Raw genomic sequence first — 27,107 nt, 5'->3', positions numbered from 1 at the left:
ATGTTCTTATTTATTGTTCCATTTTATTTAGGTGTAATATTGAGAAAATAACAAGTTTTGTAGTAATGCAAAGATGTTATTATTTAATTTTGTAAAAATATTATTTTAATTTGAAAACACTGCATTTATAGTTGTTGTTGTTGCTAGTTTGTATGTTTGAGTTGAGAATTACACATTTCAGCATTATCAGTAATCTGTATGTGCATTTTCCTTGATAACCAAGCAAGTTGACTCATGATACCATTTGTTTATTATATCGCAATCGCAATATTAGCCTCAATAATCGCAATATGACATTTTCCCCAAATTGTGCAGCCCTAATTTAAACGTGACATTTAAACAAGGCGGCCTCTGGGAAAAGGGTACAGAGTTCTGGGCTGTGGCCGGTGGAGAGGGTTCAGGAGGAATCTGCTCAGAGGGCGTAGCCGTGGAAGGATCAGGGATTGAAGCCGTGGAAGGCTCAGGCACTGGCTGTGACAGGAGAACATTCTTAGTGGCTGTGAGCACAGGCAGTGGCAGTGAGCATAGACAGTGACAAAGGAATGACATCTTTGGTCATGAGCACAGGCAGCGACAGGGGAATGACATCCGTAGCTGTGAGCATGGGCAGCGACAGGGGAGTAGGAGCCCTTCTCTTCCACTTCCGGATGGCCGTGAGCACAGCTGTGGGAGAATCGGAAGGCAGCACCGTGGGAGGCTCATTGAAGGAAGTCACCAGGACTACCGAGGCTGGGGAGAAAGTGGTCTCTGTTTAAGAAGCTTGGACACCACTGGAGCCATGGTCTTTTTTTAATGCCTGTAAAGCCTTCAGCTGCTGATAATTGCATTTGTAATATTGTTGTAAAGGATCCAACATTTAGTCAATCTTTCAAGTGAGACAATACCAGTGGTGTGGTAAAGTGCTAAGAGAGAGTAAATGCTGTGAATTTAAATATGCTTCTTGTCACGGCAAAGCTCATGTGGTCATGCAATAACTGCATCCACTACATGTGTCCGGCAGCAGGCAGCATGATAAGAAGCAACCCAGAAATAAATGGAAAACATCATTGGTATTTCTTTCTGCTCAAGGATACTCAAATTTAAGTGCAGCTTTGTATATGTCAGTGAATTTTGGATTGAGGTTCCTCATGGGTGGGGCTCTAAAACATCATGCTATTCATATTTTTCTACTGTTTCACTGAAAAGTACACAAGAGAGGAGCCAAAAAATCAATACAGTACCCAATTTTTCTCATTTGTTTTATGAATCAAAAGTATGCTGAAATTTCTCTCTCATCTTGACAGATTTTCTCCTCGATTAGTGCCAAATGAACCAGACCATTTCATTATTAAGATAAATGTAAAAATTGTCATAAGAGACAACTAGGAGAGGCGTTATTCAGTCATTCAGTTATTCACTGCTGACTCTTTGCACCCTTTTTGCTTTACAGTGTTTTGAACTCTGTTTCTGAATGTTCAGGTACTGTAGATGTATATTGAGCTAACAAAAGAGACAATAGCCATAAATGTTTATTGATCCTTTGGCAGGCTTAATGGTTCTAATGTTCCATTATAAAATATGAGCAAACAGGGCCTCTTGACGGAAGGAAGTCATTTCAAGAGGTTTTATGCCTCAAAGTAATGTTTTTTCCTTTAATATGACAAATTTCAGAGACAAACAATGCAAAACAGAAAACGTTCTTTTGTTTTTTTGCTTGGACACAAGTAATAATTGTATTGAAAAAAACAAGGTCCTTGTTTTTATCTTGAAATAAATATAATTAAAAAATATTTATAAGAATATTATATTTAAAAGGAGAAATAGAAAAAGTGTAAGTATTTATGTATTTAGGATTATTATAAGTGATTGTAAGAGTGAAAGTTTGTAATATGGATAAAAATTTTCTGAAGAAAAATAGTAAACTTTACACATCTTTTGGTTGGCTCTTATTTGTTATTATTAGTGTAATTGCTGAATAATCCATGCTTTTTCTAAGATGTACATGACTTGATGCTCTGGAATGGATGGATAATTTAAACCTCTGTCAACCAATGCATGCAATGAATCTGCTGCTATGCTGTGATAATGAACTAAATGATAATATTTGTAGGGATGCGAGAGACAGCCAAGCTTCTCTGCAGAATCATTAAAACATCGTTAACAGTTGTCAGAGAAAACCACAGTCCTTTCTTGGGATAATATGGTGAAATGAATAATAATAATGTGAATAGGGCAACATCATTTTACTGTATTATTGTGCTATTTCTTCTTCTTTGACTTATCTATGATTTTTATCTTTTACCTTTTAATTGCTAGATCTTGCAACTTAAAAAGCAACTGCTATAAAAAATGTAGTTAAATGAAAAATTATGCACTTGCACAAATTTACATTAGCATATTAAAGGTTTGTAAAATTCTGGTATTATTTAATCACAATGATGTTGTTCCAAACCTGTAAGACTTATTGTACTTCTTTTTGTGGAACGCAAACTGAGAATTTTTTGAAAAATACAGCAACGGTGGAGAAATGGAAGCATAAGCGGTAGTTCTAGTAGAAAGACTCTGGATCCTTACGCTTTCATTCAGTCAGGAATCTCATCCTATCACAATGCTGCCTTTGCTTTATAAGCCTACACACCTGTCTCTAATGTTCACATACTTCCAGTGTTTTCACCTCCTTCAACCCATCTCCATCAGTTTAGGTCCTGTCCTGGGCAGGGGACTAGAACTGGAGCTGTACTGGAACTTTCAAACTTTCAAAAAGATGCAAACATACCATAGAAGTATAATCAGTCTGATCTCATGAAATTTACATGACCATTTTTGGGAAATGTCCAGCGGCGGGGCGCCAAAGGCGAGTGCAATGGTGTTGTAAACAGACATGGTTTTTTAGGTGAATTTTAGCTGGAGGTTTTAATGAGTCAAATGCACTTCCCTGACCTAAAACCTTTGCCTAAACCTAACCAATAGTGTCCTAAAAGATAAATAAGAGGTGAACAAAACAGACATCTTTACCCTAAACCAAATCTTAACCTAATAGATAGTGTTCCACTCTATTAGTGGAGCTAACGTGTAAATTAATCACACAAGCAATAAATATGCATATGTAGATTGGTTTATAATACAAGCGTTTCAATTTATAGTTTTTTAAATGATGTGCTAGAGTAAAAGTGTTTGGATATCATAATATAGTCATGTGTGAGTGAAAGAGCAAAAAATATGACTTTATAAAGTCATAATCAGCCGTTGAACTCGTGATTTGTGTGAAAGTAAATAAAACACACAGTTGTTGTAGCACCTCTAGTGTTCATTTCACCTGGAAGCTGCAGTGAAACGTAGAATGCGGCATGTAAAACTCAGTTTGGAAAAATGTAGTTATAGTAATGTTTATTCTATGTGACTAGGTTGAGTATAATATAAGTGGTGCTTATGACTTGTGTGCAATATTACAAGTCTTTTTAAGTCTGGCTATCTTCCAGTAAGCAGAAAAGGTTCAACATAAAAATATGATTCCTAAATGAATCAGACATTGTTACTTCTCACATTAACTCTCATGAACTCACCATGGAAAACTAAGATGGCTGTCAAGATTTAATTAAATTTCTGTTCCTTACACATAGCTATCGCATGATCTTAGATGACTTGGAATATAGTGCATGAGGACCACTTTTATAGTGCTTTTGTGTCCGTTTTTAAGCTTGTAAACTCCAGTTCCCATTAATTGCATGCTAAATAATTTTTTTATTCTCAATTTCTGTTCCATAGGAAAAAATAAGTCTTATGGGTTTGGAACGGCATGAGGGTGAGTAAATTATGAGAGAAAATACATTTTTGGGTCAAATAACCCTGTAAACCAGAGAATAATAAATACTTGATTTCTGAAAACTCACACAATTGTTCAAGGAGAATGTACATTAAAAGACCCTTCAAAAACAAATTGTTTTCTGTTATTGATTAAGAAGACTGATCAAAGCCAAAACAGATTTCTGGGGACATGTCAGCCTCTCTGTGTGACAGAGCTACAGACTGACTTAAAAGCATGATTTATGCTTAATTCTTTCATGGGTCTGACACATAACAAAACTCTGACAGCCACTAATTGGCATGGAAACATACAGACAAGCTGGCTGGTTGGTGCTAGACTGCAGGTGCTTGACTGCTGGACTCCAGTCTAACCTGCTTTGCCTTATACTGTGTCTGATATTGTAAATGTAAATGTCGCCTTTCATTAGTTTTAAATCAGCAAAGGCAACTCATGCATGACTCACCTAGATTTGTTTGTTGGTCCATTTTGGTCACATTATCATCTTTTCCTCTGCCAGTCTGAGGGCTTTCTGAGCAGATCATAATGACAAAACGGGTAAGAGGCTTTTGATTTATTCATCGGTTTCTATCCCCTTTTCTTCTTTTCTTGCTTTTAAAGATGAAAACAAAGTTTCCTGTTACAAGAAGCTTGTCATTTGGATTGACAGCTTGCCTTTAAAGACTGAAAATTGGGTATTTAAAGAGTATTTTGTATTTTTTAATTACACATGCTATCAAACAAGAGGGACATTAGTTACGACCAGCATGTCATTTTCAAGCTTTGATTCTTTTGAGTCATCTTTCTATTTTTGTGATGCACATTGCCCAGTTTATGAAAATCATAAGCCATTCAAATACACACTTTGACATTATTTACTGAAGTGCCTAATTCACAAAAACCATAAAGATTATTTGTTCCTACTTTTTTTTTTTTACCAGTATTTTAAGTACATTGCAATATGTCTACATCCATGAGCACATTGCACACAAGTAGATGGTACAAGAAATCTGCCCATGTTCTGGTGTTTCCTAGCAACAAGAACGTCCTTGGTTTTATGATCACAACAAAATCTGATTTGCATGGTTACTACATGCTTCCTTTATCTCTTATAAAATAATTTTTAAATGTATTTTCTTTGAAACCATTATTAAATGAAAGCAAACAATGGGAAAATGAGTCTAATTGCCTGCCTTATGTTTCTAATCTATAATGGTTGTTCTTTTTACAGTTTTAACAGTAATTATTGATTTGTTGACAGTTATTTAATTAACAATTTATGGAAATAGTTACGAGAACACAGCCATAACAGAAGAAAATGATTGTACCATAAATATTCTCACCCTTTATGCCTGAAGGTGAAGGCACAGGGTATTTAAAAGCCCAGTTTGTTTTGTTTATGTCACCTGTCATATTTTATGAGCATTAGCTGTCTCCACATGCCAAAGGCAAAGAAATAACAATTATACTCAGACATTTTATATCAGTTTTGCTTGACTTAACATATGAAATAAATTGACATGGATAAAGACCACCCTCATCACACCAGCCATTACATTCCAGTGTTTAAAATTTTGAATTGTTGCTTTCAAGCATTCTAGAGAGCGTTTTAACTGTAGAAAGCAAGTGTCCATTTTCATCTCAAATTTGGCAGGTGTGGATGTCCTTCCTGAACTTGTTTAAGCTTATGGACCGGGGCCCATGCTGTCCTGATGTCACACCTAATTCTTTCCATAAGAAATACTGCACACTTTCCTCTAGGTTAATGAGAGGTCTTGTTTGCAATGCATGTTGTCCGGAATGCATTTATTATCTTGGTGCAATGTTCAACTTTAAAAGTTCTTGCAGAAGTTGGTTGGTCTACAAAAGTTAAGAGAAATTACTCACACTTCTAGTTCGCAGGAAGCATTCATAGGATATAAGGCACATAAACTTGCTGAAAAGCACTGCTTATACTTGCATGGTGGTCCAAACTGGTTTTTGCTGGTTTAGAGCTAGAATACCTCAGTGGTTCTCAACTTTTTTTCTTCAGGACACAGATTTTACTTTGGGCATGAAGCGGCCTCCCAATACATATTCAATATTGTTTATTATAGTAAAAAATTTAACAAAAAAACAAACACTAAATATTTTTACTGTGACATGGCATACTATACAATGAAAACGTCATGGTTGCCATTTAACCTCCGTTCCCTGACGGAGGGAACGAGACGTTGTGTCGATTGTAGTGACACAAGGGGTCTTCCTTGGGAGCCTCGCATACCCCTGAACTTGAGAAAAGGCCAATGTGAAATTGGCAGACAGAATTTGCATGTCCCGCCCCCGGACATACGGATATAAAGGGAGCGGGCATGCATCTGTCAGTCAGGTTTTTGCACTGAGGAGCCGAGAATAAGGTACAGCGCGTTACAGTGTTATGAATAATGTCATGGCAAGGGGGACACAATGTCTCGTTCCCTCCATCAGGGAACAGAGGTTACAACAGTAACCATGACGTTCCCCTTCTGACACTCACTCAACGTAGTGTCGATTGTAGTGACACAAGGGTCCCATTTTAAAACGGCATGCACTGAACCATGTCAGCTGCACGTAACCCTCCCCAACGCCCCCAAAAAAGGTGTCATATACCGCTCTTTGGTTCCCAGTACCCGCACGGGAACAGGCGACATGACTTGACATAGGAGCAAGCCGGCCAGCCACGGCCTTTTCTCTCTCTATGTTTCTCATCATAGAGTTTAAAGCTGCTGGGGCTATCTTAACACTATAGATGTGTTGGGGAAGGCGTCCTTTTCCGTTCCTATTCTTTCAGGGGGAAAATGCTCTGTGGAGACTGCAGTGGGGCGTTCGACGCTGGGGCTGAGAGCTGGGCCCGGGTTGAGGCGGAGCTGCCTGTTGCTTCTTCGTACCGGGAGGTCCTCCGTCTGGCCCGAGGGTGGCAGCCCAGTCGAATCTTCAGCATCAGATGCCTGAGCGCTCTCCGATGCAGTGGCGATGTCATCATCCAGACCTGGCTCTAGGGAGGAGGCAAACTGGCCATGAGGTGAGCCGCCGTGTTCCCGAGCGCTGATGGAAGCAAACGAGGTGGTTCGTAGGGCTGTGCCTTGCGAAACCGAGCCCGCTGCCATCCCCAAATCGCCTCTATCGACCAGCCGGGTCGTCCTCAATCCCGTGGGCAGAAGGAGCGATGCTGGGGGCGACCTGAGAGGCCGTCTCCTCCCTTCCATCTCAGAACTTGGAGTTCTTACACTTACATTTCAATGTTTTCATGCTCTCTGCAGTCTATAATTTAATTAAATAATACAAAACACGTTGTGGTCATCACAAACTATTTTTATTTCCACTGTAATTGTAGTTTGCATCATTTGTGTGTGTGCGTGTGTGTGTGTGTGTGTGTGAGTGATGGGCAAGCTACGGGGAGCTTTTCAGCAGGGAATAAGGTTGGAGAGGAATACATATGTGCTTCCAGTAAGAGAGGTTCACAACAAGGAGCAGCTCCTCCACTCAGTAATGCTGTAGGTCTGCTTTTTCACCTCAGCAGTCTTTAATGTGTAGTACAGAAAAGCAATGCATCCCTGATATGGCTTCATAATTAGACAGTGCCCTGTGGGGAAAATAAGTGCTGTGATCATTTGTCTGGCACAATCAGCCTTTGGATGACTGAGATCATTAATAATGGCTCCCAGCCTGAACTCTTTTCTTGCATTTCCAGTTGGTGATGAATGAATCCATGAGGATTTTCACAAATGCTTTACAGTTTGGTAGCACTAATTGAACCATTCTGACATATTGTGTTTGAGAAATACATTGAAAACATGAACATGCTGTGGACTTCATGCATTTTCTGTTCCAAAGAATGTCATGATGAATAATTAAGTGTTAAAGGTGCTGTAGGCGATTTTGCCCATTCAGTAATTTCCACCAGAATTAGCCGATTATTAGCCAACTCTTTCCGCAACCCGCAATCCAAAGACGTGCATACACACAGACAAACTGAGAGACTGTTGTTTTGAAGCAGATGGAGGGTGGAGGGTCCCCCTGAGCAGTTTGCTGTCCGACTATGAGCGTTTCATGGGAGCAGAACACTTTACCAGCACTTATGCGAGCATAAATCTGTGATAGACAGGCCGAAAGTCTTCTGATTGGCAACAAATTATCTGACTGAGGCCCACAGACATCTTTTTTTACACTTTACCAAGCCGAGGGCTGTTACAGAGACAGATTTTTTTCATGATATTTAATGACACCTATTTCAGTGATATCTGACAGGTTTTCTGCTTGTTATTTAATTAAAAAAATCACTTACAGCATCTTCATCATAATTAGCAATATATGGAATATTATCCAGTAGACCATTTAACCTGACTCAACATTTCTCTTGTTTGTTTTTAAAATTTTACATACTGTATAAAATAGGTGAAAGTGCCATGGACAGACAGATGGATGGATGGATAGATAGAAAAGAATCAATCAAATTTTTCAAGGAGGTTTTTCCATCTTCTTTATTCTTGCAATTACAAATAATTTTCCCCACAGTGTTATTCCCTTGCAATCCCATCATTAAAAAGTAAGTTGTTAAGCCAATGCCAATAACAGCCACGAAAATGGTATTGAAGGCTTAGCCAGTCAATTTTCCAGGTGTATTTCTGTGACTTCTGCATGCATGTTTCTCAGCATTCTGTGCTCTATTGCATTTTCTCTTTGACAACAAGCTAATCTGGAGGCCTAATGTCCAAATGTATCAAATGAAGACTGCGTTCTTGCAAACTTTGTTATGCTAAAACTAGCAATATATTTCTGTCAGCCCAGTGTATATATCTGGACAGACTTAGTTATGTTCTGATTTATGTGTATTTTTGTTAAAGTCAAACAATGGAACTGTTCAACAAACCATTGACATTTTAATGGCTGCTAGTTTACATAGTGTACATGCTCATCATTTATCATCTCCACTGCATATACAATACATTAGAAATTGTATTTTCATGGTCCAGATTGGCTCATGTTATTTATATATCTTTTGTTTATACACTATATTGTCAATAATAACAGTTACAAACACAGACACTTTAAAATAAGTATGTCTTTCATCTGTATGTTGTGTTTACTACAGATGAATACCAGCCATATTCAAGAGTATTTTGCATTTGTAAAAATGTATACCTGAATATGCTTTTCTCCAGCACAGAGTTAAACAATCAAACGTTTAGTTCAGTTGAAACCGAAGGGGCTGATTTGATATACAGTCTGCAGTTATCATATGAAAATTCTTCATTAAGAAAGAAACAGAGGCTTAAAAATGGACAATAAAGGTGGCATTTTGCATGGAAATGAATAATGTATGCATTGCTTATGTATCGTTCACATGCATATTTAGCTTATTTAGCTAAATGCAGGAAACACTTTGCTCTCCCACTTTTTATATTCCTAGACTCCTAGCCACGATATGCTGAAGGGGCTGCGATATGCAGAAAAAGACAACCCCAACACCCCCCCCTTCAGTATTTTCCAAAATAAAACATCCAAACTGATTGTTATGAACAATCCTAAAAGGGATTACTACCTTTAAATCAGGTTCAAACTTCATCTAATCCAAACATCTCCTTATATGTGGTTTTCAAACCTAACCAGTTATAATTTCCAATTTGTCTGCCCACGTATATGCTCTTTGAGAGACCTTTCCTGCTAAGGGGTTGTTATTATTAGATCCTATTAGAATGTACTGTAGAAGTGAATAACTGGACATACATGCATATCATCAATAAACCAAGCCTACACTAAGTCTTTACTCCTCACTATTACCATTACACATTCCTATGTTTCATTCAACAGTTATTAAACAGAGGTCCAAGCCTGCAAATACAAAATGTGGTTGATTATACAGTATATCAGTCAATATGGCAATGGAGCGACTTGTGGAGAGCAACATTTGCATAATGGTGGTTATTTGGATTCTGATGTTAACATTTCAATCAAGGCCACTGTTGTATTGATATGTTACCATAAAGTGCACATGCTTACTTTTCTAATGGCTTGAAGAACCATGTGAATTGTAAATTAAATATATTTAGGTTACATGATAAACAGAATAATCTAAACAGGATTGAAATTGCTGTAATGTAGTGTCTTTTTGTGTTATTTTTTGTATACTTAGAAAATGAGTTGTTTTGTTTGCTTCAGTATTTCTCTGAGCAGCATGTTTTTAGTAACCTTGACTTATCTATTGAACAAATGATCAAACGATTTTTACGTAGTACAAAATTGCATCTTGTGCTTATTGTCAAACACAGTTATTGAATAACTGTTTTTAATTATTGCAGATACACCAAAATGAAAACTGCGACCAACATCTACATCTTCAACCTTGCACTTGCAGATGCCTTGGCAACAAGTACTCTGCCATTTCAGAGTGTCAACTACCTGATGGGTACATGGCCTTTTGGAGACGTGGTCTGCAAGATTGTCATGTCCATTGATTACTACAACATGTTTACCAGCATCTTCACCCTCACCACTATGAGTATTGACCGCTACATAGCTGTTTGCCACCCGGTTAAAGCCTTAGACTTCAGAACACCCCGTAATGCCAAGATTGTCAACGTGTGTAACTGGATCCTTTCGTCTGCCATCGGCCTCCCTGTCATGGTCATGGCCTCCACCACTATTGAGAACCAAAACAGTCGTATGTTTACCACCACCTTCTCATTTGTACAGTAAATGTTAAATTCTTAGTGCAGTGATTTATGGCTTTACTTTCCTTTAAGCTAATAATAATAAGAATAAAAATCTCTTTTACTATTGGAAACAATCTAATGTCATTGTAAGTCCCGGTGTTATATGTTTTCTCTCACATCAAGAATGTGATCCCAGTAACCAGTAATTAATTAATTATTTTCTCCCAAAATGACTGAATTTGTGCTTCAACAATTGTGATGCCATTTACAGGGTTTTTTTTTTTCAACCTCAAAAATCTATGTCAATGATTATGCCTTCATTGACAAATGTTTGTGGAAAAAAAATATTACCTCTAAATAATAACTGAAAATGCAACCATATAACCAATACCCTACATTTAGGAGGTGGAACCCCTGATATGGCTTATACAAGTTTAATTACTTTTTTTAATTACCCTTAATTACTTGTGTAAAAACAATTCTGCCTCAGACAATGCAAGTACACTTTGGTAAAAGTTAAAAAAGTAGACCTACAACACACACCTACAACAGCTCCTGATGAGCACTTCTCCTTTTAGGATATTAAAGGGAAAGTTTAATACAAACAAAATCAAAATTCTCTCATCATTTACTCACCCTCATGCCATCTAAGATGTGTATGATTTACACATCTCAGTTCTGTAGGTCCATACAATGCAAGTGAATGGTGATCAATTCTTTGAAGCTTCAAAAAGCAGATAAAGTCATCATAAACAAAATCCATTTGACTCCAGTGGATTAATCAATCTCTTCTAAAGCAATCCAGTTGGTTTTGGATGAGAACAGACCAAAATATAATTCCTTTTGACTGTACATCTTGACAGCAGTCTCCTTAGCGATCATGATTTCAAGCTTGATTACACTTCCTATAGAACCATTTAGCATTCTGTGCATGCGTCAAGCACTAGGAAGTTGAGCTTGAAATCATGATGGTGCCTAGAGACTGCTGTCAAGATGTAAAGTGGAAAAGGAGTTACATTTTGGTCTGTTCTCACAGGCTACTGATACAGTCAGGTCCATAAATATTGGGACATCGACACAATTCTAATCTTTTTGGCTCTATACACCACCACAATGGATTTGAAATTAAACAAACAAGATGCGCTTTAACTGCAGACTTTCAGCTTTAATTTGAGGGTATTTACATCCAAATCAGGTGAACAGTGTAGGAATTACAACAGTTTGTATATGTGCCTCCCACTTTTTAAGGGACCAAAAGTAATGGGACAATTGGCTGCTCAGCTGTTCCATGGCCAGTTGTGTGTTATTCCCTCATTATCCCATTTACAAGGAGCAGATAAAAGGTCCAGAGTTAATTTCAAGTGTGCTATTTGCATTTGGAATCTGTTGCTGTCAACTCTCAATATGAGATCCAAAGAGCTGTCTCTATCAAGCAAGCCATCATTAGGCTGAAAAATCAAAACAAACCCATCAGAGAGATAGCAAAAACATTAGGTGTGGCCAAATCAACTGTTTGGAACATTCTGAAAAAGAAAGAACGCACCGGTGAGCTCAGCAACACCAAAAGACCCGGAAGACCATGGAAAACAACTGTGGTGGATGACCTAAGAATTCTTTCCCTGGTGAAGAAAACACCCTTCACAACAGTTGGCCAGATCAAGAACACTCTCCAGGAGGTAGGTGTTTGTGTGTCAAAGTCAACAATCAAGAGAAGACTTCACCAGAGTGAATACAGAGGGTTCAACTCAAGATGTAAACCATTGGTGAGCCTCAAAAACAGGAAGGCCAGATTAGAGTTTGCCAAACAACATCTAAAAAAGCCTTCACAGTTCTGGAACAACATCCTATGGACAGATGAGACAAAGATCAACTTGTACCAGAGTGATGAGAAGAGTATGGAGAAGGAAAGGAACTGCTCATGATCCAAAGCATACCACCTCATCAGTGAAGCATGGTGGTGGTAGTGTCATGGCGTGGGCATGTATGGCTGCCAATGGAACTGGTTCTCTTGTATTTATTGATGATGTGACTGCTGACAAAAGCAGCAGGATGAATTCTGAAGTGTTTCGGGCAATATTATCTGCTCATATTCAGCCAAATGCTTCAGAACTCATTGGACGGCGCTTCACAGTACAGATGGACAATGACCCGAAGCATACTGCGTAAAGCAACCAAAGAGTTTTTAAGGGAAAGAAGTGGAATGTTATGCAATGGCCAAGTCAATCACCTGACCTGAATCCGATTTAGCATGCATTTCACTTGCTGAAGACAAAACTGAAGGAAAATGCCCCAAGAACAAGCAGGAACTGAAGACAGTTGCAGTAGAGGCCTGGCAGAGCATCACCAGGGATCGAAACCCAGCGTCTGGTGATGTCTATGCGTTCCAGACTTCAGGCTGTAATTGACTGCAAAGGATTTGCAACCAAGTATTAAAAAGTTAAAGTTTGATTTATGATTGTTAATCTGTCCCATTACTTTTGGTCCCTTAAAAAGTGGGAGGCACATATACAAACTGTTGTAATTCCTACGCCGTTCACCTGATTTGGATGTAAATACCCTCAAATTAAAGCTGAAAGTCTGCAGTTAAAGCACATCTTGTTCATTGCATTTCAAATCCATTGTGGTGGTGTATAAAGCCAAAAAGATTAGAATTGTGTCGATGTCCCAATATTTATGGACCTGACTTTATGACTAAGTGCACATGATTTTAGACATATTTTTTGAAGTACTATTCATTTCTTTAGTATTTTTTTACTGAGCACACCTTTAAATTTGTGCTACAGCATATTTCACAAGACTGTAAACTTTTATTACTGTGGAGACAGAAATTGTAAACAGAAGAGATTTGCTGAGCCAGAAAATTGTTATTGAGCGAGTTTAGATTGATGTCGCTTTCAGTCATTTGTGAAGAAAATCATAAGAATGTCAAATAGCCATAACAGAAAGGCCTGGGTCTCTGTTGCAGTGTAAACAATGCCTTAAATAAATAAATATAAGTGGTGTAACTGTGTAATTTTGGCAAATACTTAAGGCTGAATTGATTTTCACACATCTCACCATGTATTATTGCACTGTGGTGTGTGTCTGTGTGTGTAATTTATATATTCTTACTTTCACAGCATTACAGGTTAGCAACTTCGACTGCACTTTACTCTTTCCCCATCCTCCCTGGTACTGGGAGACCCTCCTGAAGATCTGCGTCTTCATCTTTGCCTTCATCATGCCTGTGCTCATTATCACAGTCTGTTACGGCTTGATGATTCTTCGCCTAAAGAGCGTACGCATGCTGTCTGGCTCCAAGGAAAAGGATCGCAACCTGCGGCGCATCACCCGAATGGTCCTGGTGGTGGTGGCGGTTTTCATCATCTGCTGGACCCCAATCCACATCTTTGTTATCATCAAGGCCCTTGTGACCATTCCCAACTCTCTATTCCAGACCGTCACTTGGCATTTCTGCATTGCCCTCGGCTACACAAACAGCTGCCTCAACCCAGTCCTCTACGCCTTTCTGGATGAGAACTTTAAGCGCTGTTTCCGGGAGTTCTGTGTTCCCAGTCCCTCCGTGCTGGACCTGCAGAACTCCACACGCAACAGCAACCCCCAGTGTGAGGGCCAGTCTAGTGGCCACAAGGTAGACAGGAATAATCGGCAGGTATGACTAGTCCTGGAGATGTCATCGCTGGAGTCGCGCTGCCAGCCCAGTGTTGACATGAGCTCAGAGGTCACACAGGTCACCACAGGTGTTTGACACCTTATAGGGGAAATTCTAACCCATATGAGTTGCAGCAGGTGGCCTTGTCTGAATCTCTTTAAGCATCTTGTTTAAGCCTCCTCCAAAGAGTTGTTTCACATACTTTCTTCAGAGACAGAATGTCGATGAGAAACTCACCTTAAACTAGACTTCAGGGTGAGATTTCTATTGACTTATTTGGCAGACATTTCTTTCCAATGTGCATTCAAGCTGTACATTTTGTCAATTAACTTTGTCCCCTGGGATGTTGAGGCACTACCATTGGAGCTGAAGGAACACAGCTACATATATTGTTGAGGCACTATCATTGGCGCTGAAGGAACACAGCTACATATATTGAGATAAAATGAATTATATTATGACATATTCTAAATTACAGATCTTGTAACAAGCCTAGCTTATATGTGATGTTCACTGTGTTGCATCAAATGCATCCTTGCATTAGTCCATCATTCAAGAACTGTATAATATAAAAATCCCCTTTAACATGTAAACAATTCTTAATATGCTGTATGAATAATCATTTTATAAGTGATAATATTGCTTTATTTGTAGACAGCTAAAACAACCCATCAGAAAATGTAAATGATGTATTGAGCATGACATTTAATTCTTTCAGCTTTCACTGTATTTTTCGTTCTTTTTCAACATATTTAGATTTCAATTTTCTTTCATGACCAATATAACAGTTTGGTTAAAATGTATTATTCAATTGTGTTCCTTGGGAGTGAGATTAATCATCAAATGACTGTTGGACGTAACACAGATTTTCTGTGGACTTCATATAAAAGGGAAGATAATAAGTTCTTGCAACAATGGATAATTTTCACGCTTCAGTGGTGACAAATGTATTGTGCTTGTATGCTGATGCAAATTTCTTGTTCTGAAGTAAACGTTCAATGGAATTGCTAATTGCCACTCACAAGCTAAACTTTTATGCTCTAAAATACTTTCAAGATCTCTGTGCAAATGTTTCTGTAAGTTTTTATATATACTTGTAAAGGGAATAATGGAAAGGAGGATGCAAGAACCGACTTGACAATATAAATAATAGTTTAATATAAAACTTAAACAATAAGACAAACACATAAAGTTGTTGGACAGCTGTCCATAAATCTGTCTCTCTCTCTGTCGCACTGCCATTTCGGTCGGCCCTTATCCCTCTCGAGGGCTAATTAGCCTGATTAAGAGCCGAGTGTGTATCATCATGACCCGGCCCCGCCCTCCTCCCTGCCACATTCCTCCCTCGTTCTCTCAAGCCGGAGAGCCCCGGGTATGATGTGCATCCCACCCCTCTTTCCCTGGGGAGGGGCAGGCCTTCCACCCCGTCTGCTGGCTGGTCATAACCATCTACCTGGATGAGGGAGGGGACAAGGGGAGGGAAACCAAAAAAAATGTGGCGCCTACACGCCATAACGGCGATCGTGCCAAATTAACAAAACATTTTTAAAAAGAGAGGGAAAAGGCCAACACAAAGAGAGAGAGAAAAAAAAAACACTTACTCGCCGGTTCTCCGATACACCACAACTTGGTCCTCGGCCACTCCTCCACCCTCTTCAGGCCCCTGGCAGACGGAACACCCCGCCGCGTTCTCGGGAAACAGAAGGGGTCTCCCCCACCCCTGGCAGCAGTTTTCCTTCTCCAGGCGGTCTGCGAGGAGCCTCTCCCCACTCGTGGTCTGCAGTCTCAGACCCTGCCACGTTTCAGCAGGTGGTAGGGGTCTCCACCGTCCCTGGCAGCAGGTCTGACCGCTCCAGCCAGTCGGTTAGGAGCCTCTTCACAGTCGGCGGCCGTACCTCCGCTCTCAGGCGGCCGGGCTCCTCCGTCCCCCGGCAGATGGCCGCAGCTGCTCCATTGGGGTGGATGATAGTGGCGAGGACTCTACTACGGCACATCCCTCCAGTGCAAAGGGGGTAAAGGGACAGGAGGAGGTGAGTTCTGACTTAATAATATAAAATATATTTAATTAAATAAAAAGACACAAAAACACATACCGGGCAGCTGCCTGTAATTCTCTCTCGCTCTCGAATTGTCGTCACCAGCAACCTTTATCCCTCATGTGCCCCATCATGCTGATTGGGGACCGGGTGTGCGTCATTCCAGCTTGGCCCGCCCCTCTTCTGCACTACAATACTGTATGCAGCATCATAAATAAAATATTCACTGTAGAATCTTTGTTTTTAGTGAGATGGCAAAGAATAGTCACTGTAGATGTGAGATTTAATTTTACATTACACTACTAATATATGATACTACACAAATTATTTGCTGTGGCTCTGAAAAATGGACCAATATTATAAAATTGGATTTTTGTGAAGTTGAGCTAGTTTGTAAGCCTTAAAGGTACATTTTAGGTCACGGCTATAGCTACATGACCATTTTACATGACATAAAGTGACAGGTCACCCAAAAATTCTGTTATCATTTACTCAACCTCAAGTTGTTTCAAACCCAGATTACTTTCTTTCAGGCAGAATAACATTCTTAGTCACCATTCACTTTTAACTAATTTTTTATTCTTCATTTAGTTTAAGTGCATGTGAACTTGACTATCATTCTTCCTATCCACAGCCTTATAGTTGACCTCTTGAATGCGAGACCTCAGTTAAAAGAGATTAAGTCAAATATGTTCATCCAAAGAGATTTAGGGAGAATTTTCATTTTTGGGTGAACTATCCCTTTAATATCCTTTGTTATCCTTTTGCCACATTGACACTAGATTTCTAATATGCCATTTGACATCTGACACTGAAATACAGAGGTTTTTATTTACTAACAGTATTTTTCACAAAAATTTAAATCTTTTGGATGAACATATTTCATTTAATCTCTTTTCACTGAGGTCTCACTTTCAATAGACACAAAATATAAGGCTGTTCCAGTTGTTTTTCAGTTATTACCAGAATCATATCTAGTTGCCAGCTGTAAGGGCCAATAATGTGGTTTTGTAATACTTTGAAATCAAATAATCATGGCCTTTGAGCTGCCATTTCAGTAATTTTGCTCCAGAGTTTCTCCCAGTGACGCCTGCAGCTGTACTGCAGTACACACTGTGCGTACCATGAATGCTCCGATTGACCTGAGAAGTATTTGCTCTCAGACTATTTCACCAATCATGAAATGTGCCCCGTATTTCTGTTGGCTGTTTAAAAGAACTAGCAATGCCCAATTTGTGAATGAATAATTATTTTGAGTCAATTCTTTTCAAAACAGTCTGAACCGCTGTCTGGACTGCACTCACTGAATATTGTCTCGCAGTAAAACAGTATCAGGATATTTATGAATACAGAGTACAAACAGAGCCGGTTCCTGTTGCTGACGGCATGCTGCATGAGTATGTGTAGCTTGCTAGCCTGCTTAGCATTGCTTATTCTTATTCATTCTTCATTTTATCCTTTGCCATTTTACAGCGTGCTTCAGGTTTTTCTCCTTTTCTACTGTTTCATCTGTGTGTATTTTACCGCTTGCATCACGTTTTTTTTTTCTTTATTTTTTCCGATTGCCTACATCTCACGTCTCGACTGTGTGCATTCATTTTCTCCACTGTGTTTTACACAGATTATTGCATCAGTCTCAAACATCTGCTGATTAGGAACCACATCGATCTCAAACCCTGAAAAAATTACATGCCACACGTTTACTATAGCTTCTTCCATCAGAAGTGAGGAGTTTACATGTGATAAATTTAAGGAATTGGTCAAGCCGACAGAGAAGATTAATGAGTTAGACACACACGTCTGAATGCTAGTAGAGGTCTATGAGAAAGAGAAGCTGATAGATAGTTTTCTGGATGCGGGTAGTACAGCGACCAACACTCACACCTTGATTCTGGCTGAAGAGCCCTTGCAGTATGCCCTTCAGTGGCATACTCGCTCAGTAAAGCAACGCCACTCTCCCATTCCTGTTAGGGTTTCCAAACCATTCTCCCCACTCATTAATGCACCCACTGAGAATCATGTTGATAGAGCCATAATAATTTGTGATTCTATTGAAAAGAATGTGGAAATGGAGACTCCAGCCACTACTGTTAAATGCATTTCGTGTTACCAAACGTCTGTCATCAAATTAAATATACAAGTGCTGGCTAATGCTAAACGTAGAATTTCTAAAATATCTCGGCACTAACGATGTCTGGTTAACCAGTTTGAGATCACTATAGATGATGTTAAAGAGGTGTGTGAACTTGCAAAAACGATGTGACACTGTACAAGAATTCCACCTACTGTTGCACTTGTGTACATGGTAGTGTGACAATAAAGTGATTTGATATGCTCTGGCCCTGCTTGTCGTGGTGACGAGGTTTATAGTAGATTAGTGTCACTGAATGGCTGGATGTCTGAGTGGTGTCTGGAGAACAACACAGGATTTTTAGACAATTGGAAGAGTTTTTGGGGTAGACCTGACCTGCTAAATAGAGACGGACTCCATCCCTCCAGGGAAGGTGCCACTTTCCTCTCTAGTAATTTGGCTCATAGTCTTAATAATGATAGTATCTGACTAACTGGGGCCCAGGTCAGGAAGCAGACAAACCTGCACATCTGCAAACTGCCTTAAGACATCACACAGGTCACATAAACTACAACAGAAAGAGACTGTATCACCTAGATATAACATGGTGACTGTGTCTGTTCCCCAAACTACAAAACTCTCCCTAAATATATAAATATTATGGAAATGAGTTGGTCCTGTCACATTTTGCCTGACTCAAAGTTGAATCCAATAGTTGAGAATATCGATAGATAGATACAAAACTCTCCCTATACATTTATACATTTAGTAAAGTTCAAACTTATTATGCACGAATTGTAAATAAAATTATTACAGATCATATTTTGGATGTGCTCCATTTAATTGTAACCTGGCTTAAACCATATTAATATATTAGTTTAAATGAATCTACTCTTCCAGGTTATTGTTATAAACATGAAGTTCATCTCAAGGGTCGAGGATGAGGTGTTGCTAAAATTCACAGTGAATTTTTTTGGTGTTATTCAGAGGACAGGATATAAGTTTAAGTCTTTTGAACTAATAATGCTTAATATTACACCGTCAGATATTAATAAAAAATAATCTTTTGCCTTTATTACAGTATTTAGATTGCCCGGGCTTTACTCTGGTTTCCTTAGTGAATTTGCAAATTTTCTATCAGATTTAGTAGTTAATGTAGATTGAGATTTAATTTTGGTTACTTTGACATTCACACAGATAATGAAAATGATGCATTGGGATTAGCACCTATCGATATTCTCAACTATCAGAATCAACTTGGAGTCAGGCAAAATGTGACCAGACCAACTCATTGCCATGATCATACACTAAATTGAATTCGGTCATATGGACTTGATGTTGATACTAAAGAAATTCTACCACAGTGATGGCATCTCAGATTATTCTTCGTCTCATGTTTGTTGCGATCAGCTAATGTCACTCAATTTACACCTTGCTATCGTTCAGGTAGAACTATTCTTTTGACCACTAAAGATAGCTTCACTAATAATCTTCCAGAATTGTCTCACATACTCCGTAAGCCAAAAAGAACTTGATGTAATAACAGAAAGTATAAATACAGTCTTCTTGTACAGACACTTGATGGTGTCGCCCCCATACGATTAAAGAAAATTTAATAAAAAAAGCCTTGCACCATGGTGCAATAATCACACTCATGGACTGCAAGTGGAAGAATACAAAACTAGAGGCATTTCGTGGTACATGGAAGGATATTGTCTGTAGTAGGGAAGCACGTTATTGAATGGCGCTGCTCTGATTACACATCCACGGCTATTTTTAGCCTTCACAGAGGTGCACAATATTTGAGCGCTACTCATGAACAACATCTCAGATGTAGATGCTCAATAGTTCGGTTCACTTATAATATGCATTTAGAATGGCACTCGAGGTGCATTTTACCAGAATTTGAATAAGAAGTGAATTAAACTACTGTGAACTTGCCTACAGACAGACACATACGGGACTTCCTGGGGAGTTCAGAATGTCAAAATAAAAGTTAAAGGTGTCATGGAGAGGCCCACGGAAGCAGAGATATGAACTCCGTAGCAGGGTTTATTGAACAAATGATTGAAACTGTGCTGTAAACATTGTGAGTAAATCCAGTTGATCAGAGTGGCAAACAGCAGGTGAGTAATATCCAGACAGGTTATAGACACGATGAACAAATATCTCACAACACAAAAGTCTTATGATACTTGCAAGCAATAAGGACGACACAGGCATGCTTGACATTGTCGAAAGGTGTGGCATCTCAGAGATACTATCAATGAGGACAAAGAGTGTGTGTGTGAAAGCGGGGTGTATATATAGGTAGTACTTGATTAGCCACTAATAATATGCAGGTGCGTGTAATCAGAACTCAGGGGAGAGTGAGTTCTGTGACTGCAGTGAGGAAATAGAGAGAGAGAGACCTGTGGATCTGTGACAAAAGGTGATATATTACAGTGGCGGCTGCTGGTCTTTCAAAGAGGGGAAGCTCATTTTCGGCCTACATTATAAACTTATTTACCCTATTTTTTGCACTAAATCAATCTTAGGTATTGATCTGCCCTGCTGTTTAATTCAGATTTTTTCCTCGTAAGGAAGACTTTCAAATGGCTTCGCCAAAATCAGGTCGACAATATTAGCACCATCTGCCATCGTGCGCAGTTTCACCCGTACGACGCTAGCCTAGCCTACTGTATGAATGAATGAATGAATGAACGAACGAACGAACGAACGAACGAACGCTCTAAAACATAATATATTAAACTTGGTAAAACTGAAACAAGGAATGTGGTGTATAATTGTGTGAAATGTATTATGCAAATTGACTAGCAATTTCGCCAAACAAATATAAAGAAATAGGTTGCAGCAGTTTGTCTTTCGACTACACTTGAGAAATCCGCGATGGGACTGAGCGCGAAATAGCTTCAGTGACTTCTTATAGTACAGATTCGCTGTCAATCAAAAGGAGATGCAGTCTTTCGACAGATCCTCCAATCATCACGCTGAAGCCCGAGTCCGGGCCAGCCCACTCCTCATTCACCCCCAGAGACGCTGAGCGTCCGTGGGCGGGACATAATCGCAGCATTTATCCAATGACCGTCTATTTTCGAGCACTGAAAAAACTGTTCAGAGCAGCCCCATTGAAGTCAATGGACACTCGGCTTCAACAGGGAAATGCACTGACGCTACGGGAATGTAGGAGAAGTAAATCGAGTCAGCCGACCTGCTATATGTAATGTAGCTGATTCTGAACGAACTCGTCTTCGAGATGAACGTGTTCTAACGCATTTTTAGTCAATAAATTGTTTACACAATAGTACATATTTGACCATTATTTTTTTGATATTATAGGGGAAGCTGAGCTTCCCTTGCAGTCTTAAAGAAATCCCCACTGATATATTACTATATATTGCTATTATAATATATTATTATTATTATCATTTGTTTACAAATGTAATGACTTTGTTTACTGATAAAATTTAAATTATCAGAAATAAAATTGGAACTATGCAATCAACTGTCACAACACCTCAGAACACAGTGCCTCATAATTTTGCTTACGAGCAACTTCAATCCTTCGCTGTCATAGTTCATGAAGAGATAACAATACTTCAAAAGACACAACATGAATGTTAGATCCAATACCAACTAAGCTCTTAAAAGAGGAATTCCCAGTAATCTCAGAACCTCTTCTTAATATGATTAACTCCTCGCTATCCTTAGGACATGTCCCAAAAAAATTTTAATTGCAATTATCAAACCGTTTCTCCAACTTCTTGTGGGCTGCAGCACTTCCTCCGACTCCCGATGGCGGAAAGTGACTCCTCCGTCCCCTGGCGGATGCCAGTGGAAAGGGCTCCATGACATTGCATCCCTCCTCCTTCCCAGGTTTTGGCACTAATGTAACAATGTCACAGGATGGGCAAGGAGGAGGTGGGAACTGGCAGGACAGTTAATATAATTTTAATGACTTAACTGAACTTAAACAAACATAAACACACAGACACACCCACAGCAGCCGTGGGCTCGTCTTTATCCTCCTCCTGGCTGATTAGGACAATTCAGCATTGGGTGTGCATCCGCATGGCCCGGCCATGCCCTCCTCCTCATCACAGAAACCCAAAGTGCACATTTTGGTTGATTGCTACATTTAAAGGAATCGGTTAATGAGATCTTTGCATTTGATGTCATCGCCCTCTTTTCATCCCTCCCACTGGATTTGCTGAATACAACACAATTACATTTTTAAATAGATTCTAGAGTAAAACCTCTTTAAATACTCCTCCAAAGTGCAGTAGAGAGTAATGGAACTTGAGGTAATAAAGATTGTGGGTTGAAGTAATTGAGAGTGAAAGAGCCTATTGACTTGTTTCAGTGACGTCATGAAACAGGTCAATACATGTAGTCGTTTCATAAATGACAAGAACACCTTGCCCAAGTTGTCATAAAGTCAATCCTAATTAAAAAAATACAAGAAGTAATTGTCTCCAAGTCATGTTTCACCTTAACTGAATTGAAGTTACTTAATTAGAAAATAGTAAAGCCCTGTTATATGCCTTGATCCTCCACTACAAATTTAAAATGCCATTTTTGTTTAAGCATAAATAGCCAGTTATAAATCATTGCAATCATTAAATATTGGAATTTGAGTAAGGTAAGGCAAGACAAGTTTATTTTTATAACGCATTTCATAAACAGTTTCAATTCAAAGTGATTTACATAAAAATTATAAAGAAAATTCAAGATAAAATACATTTCAATACCAATTAAGAAATATTAATAAAAAGTAATAAAATACATTTAAAAATTTAAATTTATTAAAATGAATAAAAAAATAAAAGAAATACAGAAATACAATGATGCAGTGCAATCAGTAAGTCCAGCACAGTGCTCAGTGAATAAATGCATAGCTAAACAGATGTGTTTTTAGTCTAAACTTGAATGTGGCTACTGTTGGAGCACACCTGACCTCTTCTGGAAGCTGGTTCCAGCTGTGGGTTGCATAATAGCTAAACACAGTCTCACCTTGTTTTGAGTGAACCCTTGGAAATTCTAACTGACTTGACCCTAATGATCTGAGAGGTCTGTTAAGTTTATATTCATCAAGCATATCTGCTATATATTTAGGTCCTAAGCTATTGAGAGATTTATAAATGAGCAATATTACTTTAAATTAAATTCTAAATGTAACTGGAAGCCAGTGTAAAGACCTGAGGACTGGATTAATATGCTCAGATGTTTTGGTTCGAGTGAAAATCCTGGCAGCGGCATTCTGAATGAGCTGCAGGTGTGAGAAGTCCATTGCAGTTGTCCACATTACTGGTAAGGTATGCATGAACAAGGTTCTCTTAGTCTTGACTGGATACAAAACATCTAATTCTCGCTATATTTTTGAGATGATAATATGCTGATTTAGTTATTGCCTTGATGTGACTACTGAAACTAAGGTCTGACCCCATAATGAAACCAAGATTCCTTACTATATATATTTTTTTTCTTTAGACCCTTGGAGTCAAGGTATGTGTTCACCTTGGGAATTTTGCCGTTGTTGCCAAATACAATGAATTCTGTCATATCGTTGTTTAACTGAAGGAAGTTTCGGCACATCCAACTGTTAATTTGATCAAATCACTTGCTCAGAGTGTCTATGGGGCTGTAGTCATTTGGTGATATGTCTAGGAAATCTGGGTGTTGTCTGCATAGCTATGGTATGCAATTTGGTTCTTTTTCATAATTTGGCCTAGTGAGTGCATATACAGGTTGAACAGGAGTGGTGCAAGAATTGAGCCTTGTGGGACTCCACACGTCATGGATGTTCACTCAGATTTGTAGTTGGCTATGTTCACATAGTAACCCCTCCCTTCTAGACATGACCTGAACCAGCTGAGGACCATCCAAGAGAGCCCTCCCACGTTTTCCAATCTATCTAGGAGAATGTTGTGGTCTACAGTGTCAAAGGCAGCACTGAGATCTAGTAATACAAGCACTGATATTTTGCCTGAATCAGTGTTTAGCCGAATATCATTAAGTATCTATTTGAGCGCTGTATCTGTCCTATGATGCTGCCAGAAACCAGAATGGAAATTGTTCAAGTACAGTAGCTATTTGAGTAGGCCTATTCCCAAGTAATTTGTAAAGTATTGCAATCGAAACACACATATAGAACTTCATAAATAAATGAATAAATAGATTAATCTTATAAAAAGATGAATTTTTGACCAGATTGCATTGCCAATTCATTTAGCCAAAAAGGACACAACTCAATTGAACATTAAATACGCAACAGGCCCTTGACAGACATTCACTAACCAAAGTTTTTTCTTTCAATTTAAGCATCAGGATACTGCAGTCTTGCTAAGTTATTTTTTTAATTCAAGCCTTTTCTTCTCTAATACAGAAGCACAGTGCTGCTAAAATTAATAAGGCTGTCAGAGAGCTAAAGAGTGGTGAATTTTATAAGCTACCATGTCATTTTGAGGATTAAAGTAAAAATGATTGCTGCACTCTCAATGCTGACTTTCTGACTTTAATGACTAACCTACTATTTTTAATAATTAACTCATTTTAACTCTAAGCTATCACATATCTATGGACAGCAATGAAACCAGTGCCTTCTTCTGCTGTTGTAGCCCATCCACCTCAAGGTTTGACGTGTTGTGCAGTCTGAGAAGCTATTCTTCTCACTTCAATTGTACAGAGGGATTATCTGAGTTACCGTAACTTTTCTGTCAGATTGAAATCTGTCTGGACATTCTCTGTTGACCTCTTATATCAATATGGTGTTTCCTTTCGCAGAAAAGTTAGCGCAGCATAGTTCTAGCGGGAAGAATAGCAGCTGTACATCATCGCACCATTAGCTGGGTAATTCCTAGCCAATCACATGTAAGCCATTGCTTTATAGGTCTGCTCACAATCTATTATTTTGCTGTTTCAGTGGGCTAACACGGCAAAATCATTCAATAGCACTGTCTGACGTCGAGTCCAATTTGCTCTCTGACTAGTTAACATCCAGCATGGACACAGACTTATTCACTGCTCCTTACCTCTTATCCAGTATCAGCAGTCCTTGCTGCAACACACGTCTGCAAATTTCCGGATTCTCAGTGGGATCGTGCCCTCTTGGAATCATAATAGACCTGTTCTGACCTCTCAAGGCCACAGGAGAACCAGTTCACAGAACATCTCTGGAAGCCCGCCTTCCCTTTCCAATGATGTCATCACTTAATCTCAACATCTGCCCAATCAAAGTTCATACCCATGGGGAGTAAACAACCAGTACACCTGGATCTTCATCCATTTCTCATTCACTTGAAGATCGCCCTCAATCGAGCCACCACATCCTCAATCGGTATGCCCGACCCAGTGCGGAAGGAGTGAGCTACTCGCCATGTCTGTCAAAATCATTGGCTCAGGCAGCAGCTGTTTTTATCATATCCATTAAATGCATTCAGATTTAGTCATGGGTCTAGGCCTTCTGTTTCCATGCTGTCTGTTCATCATAACGCACCTGCATCAATATCAAAAGCCAGTAATTCATGTCAACAGCGCATTCACTCTCATAGTAATTGCAGGCAACCACGCATTCACAGCGTGATCACTTGAGGGTAACTCGGTCAAGGTTAACTCGCATGTCATTCACCATGTTGCATGCCCGAGTGTTCCTCATCGGGTAATTAAGATCAATATTCAGGTATGTTATCCTGCACAGTGCTTATCGTACGGGGTCCCATCACTCCATTCAGTAAAATATCCCTGTTTAGTTGGTCGCCTTCGCTCTAAATCACGTAGTGGGTGCTTTCCAAAACAATTTATCATCCCTATGCCCTACTCACTAGGAAAGGCACAGCTCATGAAATGGGCATGGCATCACAGTTTAATATATCCTTCACTAAAGTCTTGTGAAAGGGTCATTGGTAAAATAAATGACTTATTTCGTTTGGTACAACACTTCGAGCGCTGTTCCCTACCCGAGCGCCTCCAAGGGCGCATTAATGCCGATCCGTAAAACACAATGTTTTCTTACTCTATACATACTTCCATGTTCTCATCGGAAGCACCACGATTGTGGCGTGCCTCTGACACCTAGCGGTAGGCTCCAAACCACATTCCCTTATTCATCAGATTATTTCATTACCAGCATAATGCATATCACCATATGATCCGGTCATACAGGGGGTAATTCCTATTTCATGACAAATCAATTTTTTTTTACTCATTCAGGCATCATTAAAGTGCAGAAATTTGTATGGTATGTCTTCATAAATCATTCACTCATATTTGTTCAGACCACGTTTCAATTCATGGGGATCTTCAAGCATTGGGGCTTTATCAATGTTCCAAATTTCAAAGCTTATGAGTTTAACAGTCATGTCAGCCTAACTACATTACTTTTAAGTATCAAAGCATTTCGATATGATGCCATTCACTTTTAATGCGCATGGTCGGGAACGATACATTTTAGTAGCAGGTAAGTAGGTCTGGCAATCATTGGATAAATCCTGTGCCGAGTCGAGCTCATTAATATCATCTTGTTACTGTTAAAGGAGACATATTATGCCCCTTTTTCAAGATGTAATATAAGTCTCAGGTGTCTCTAGAATGCGTCTGTGAAGTTTCAGCTCAAAATACCCCACAAATAATTTATTTTACCATGTTATAAATGCCTCTTTTGGGTGGAATCAAAACAGGCTGATTTCGTGTGTGTCTCTTTAAATGCAAATGAGCTGCTGCTCCCCGCCCCCTTTCCGGAAGAGGGCTGTGCCTTTACAGCTCGTGCTTCGGACACTACAGCAACAACATATCAGAATCAATATGACTGACAGTGTAAATACCGGAGTTCAGCCATATATGTATGAATATATATGTATATCTGGTCTCCGTGAATACAATCAGAGACAATGGTAACTTT

The 27,107-nt window shown here is 39.1% G+C and overlaps 1 protein-coding gene across 1 annotated transcript in view; it reads left to right on the top strand.

Annotated features, from left to right (window-relative positions):
- LOC127660855 (delta-type opioid receptor-like) overlaps positions 1-15,095 on the top strand; it is a 31,636-nt gene extending 16,541 nt beyond the window's left edge. Inside the window, exons 2-3 of the mRNA XM_052151300.1 lie at positions 10,099-10,460; positions 13,572-15,095. Coding sequence (XP_052007260.1) covers positions 10,099-10,460; positions 13,572-14,110 — 901 coding nt within the window. The 3' untranslated portion in view covers positions 14,111-15,095. The remainder of the gene's footprint in view (positions 1-10,098; positions 10,461-13,571) is intronic.
- Positions 15,096-27,107: the final 12,012 nt, after the last annotated feature.

This window comes from Xyrauchen texanus, chromosome 20 (genome assembly GCF_025860055.1).
Source record: "Xyrauchen texanus isolate HMW12.3.18 chromosome 20, RBS_HiC_50CHRs, whole genome shotgun sequence".
Classification (NCBI taxonomy): domain Eukaryota; kingdom Metazoa; phylum Chordata; class Actinopteri; order Cypriniformes; family Catostomidae; genus Xyrauchen; species Xyrauchen texanus.
The sequence above is the reverse complement of the archived record's forward strand: the minus strand, read 5'-3'. Positions and strand labels throughout refer to the sequence as shown.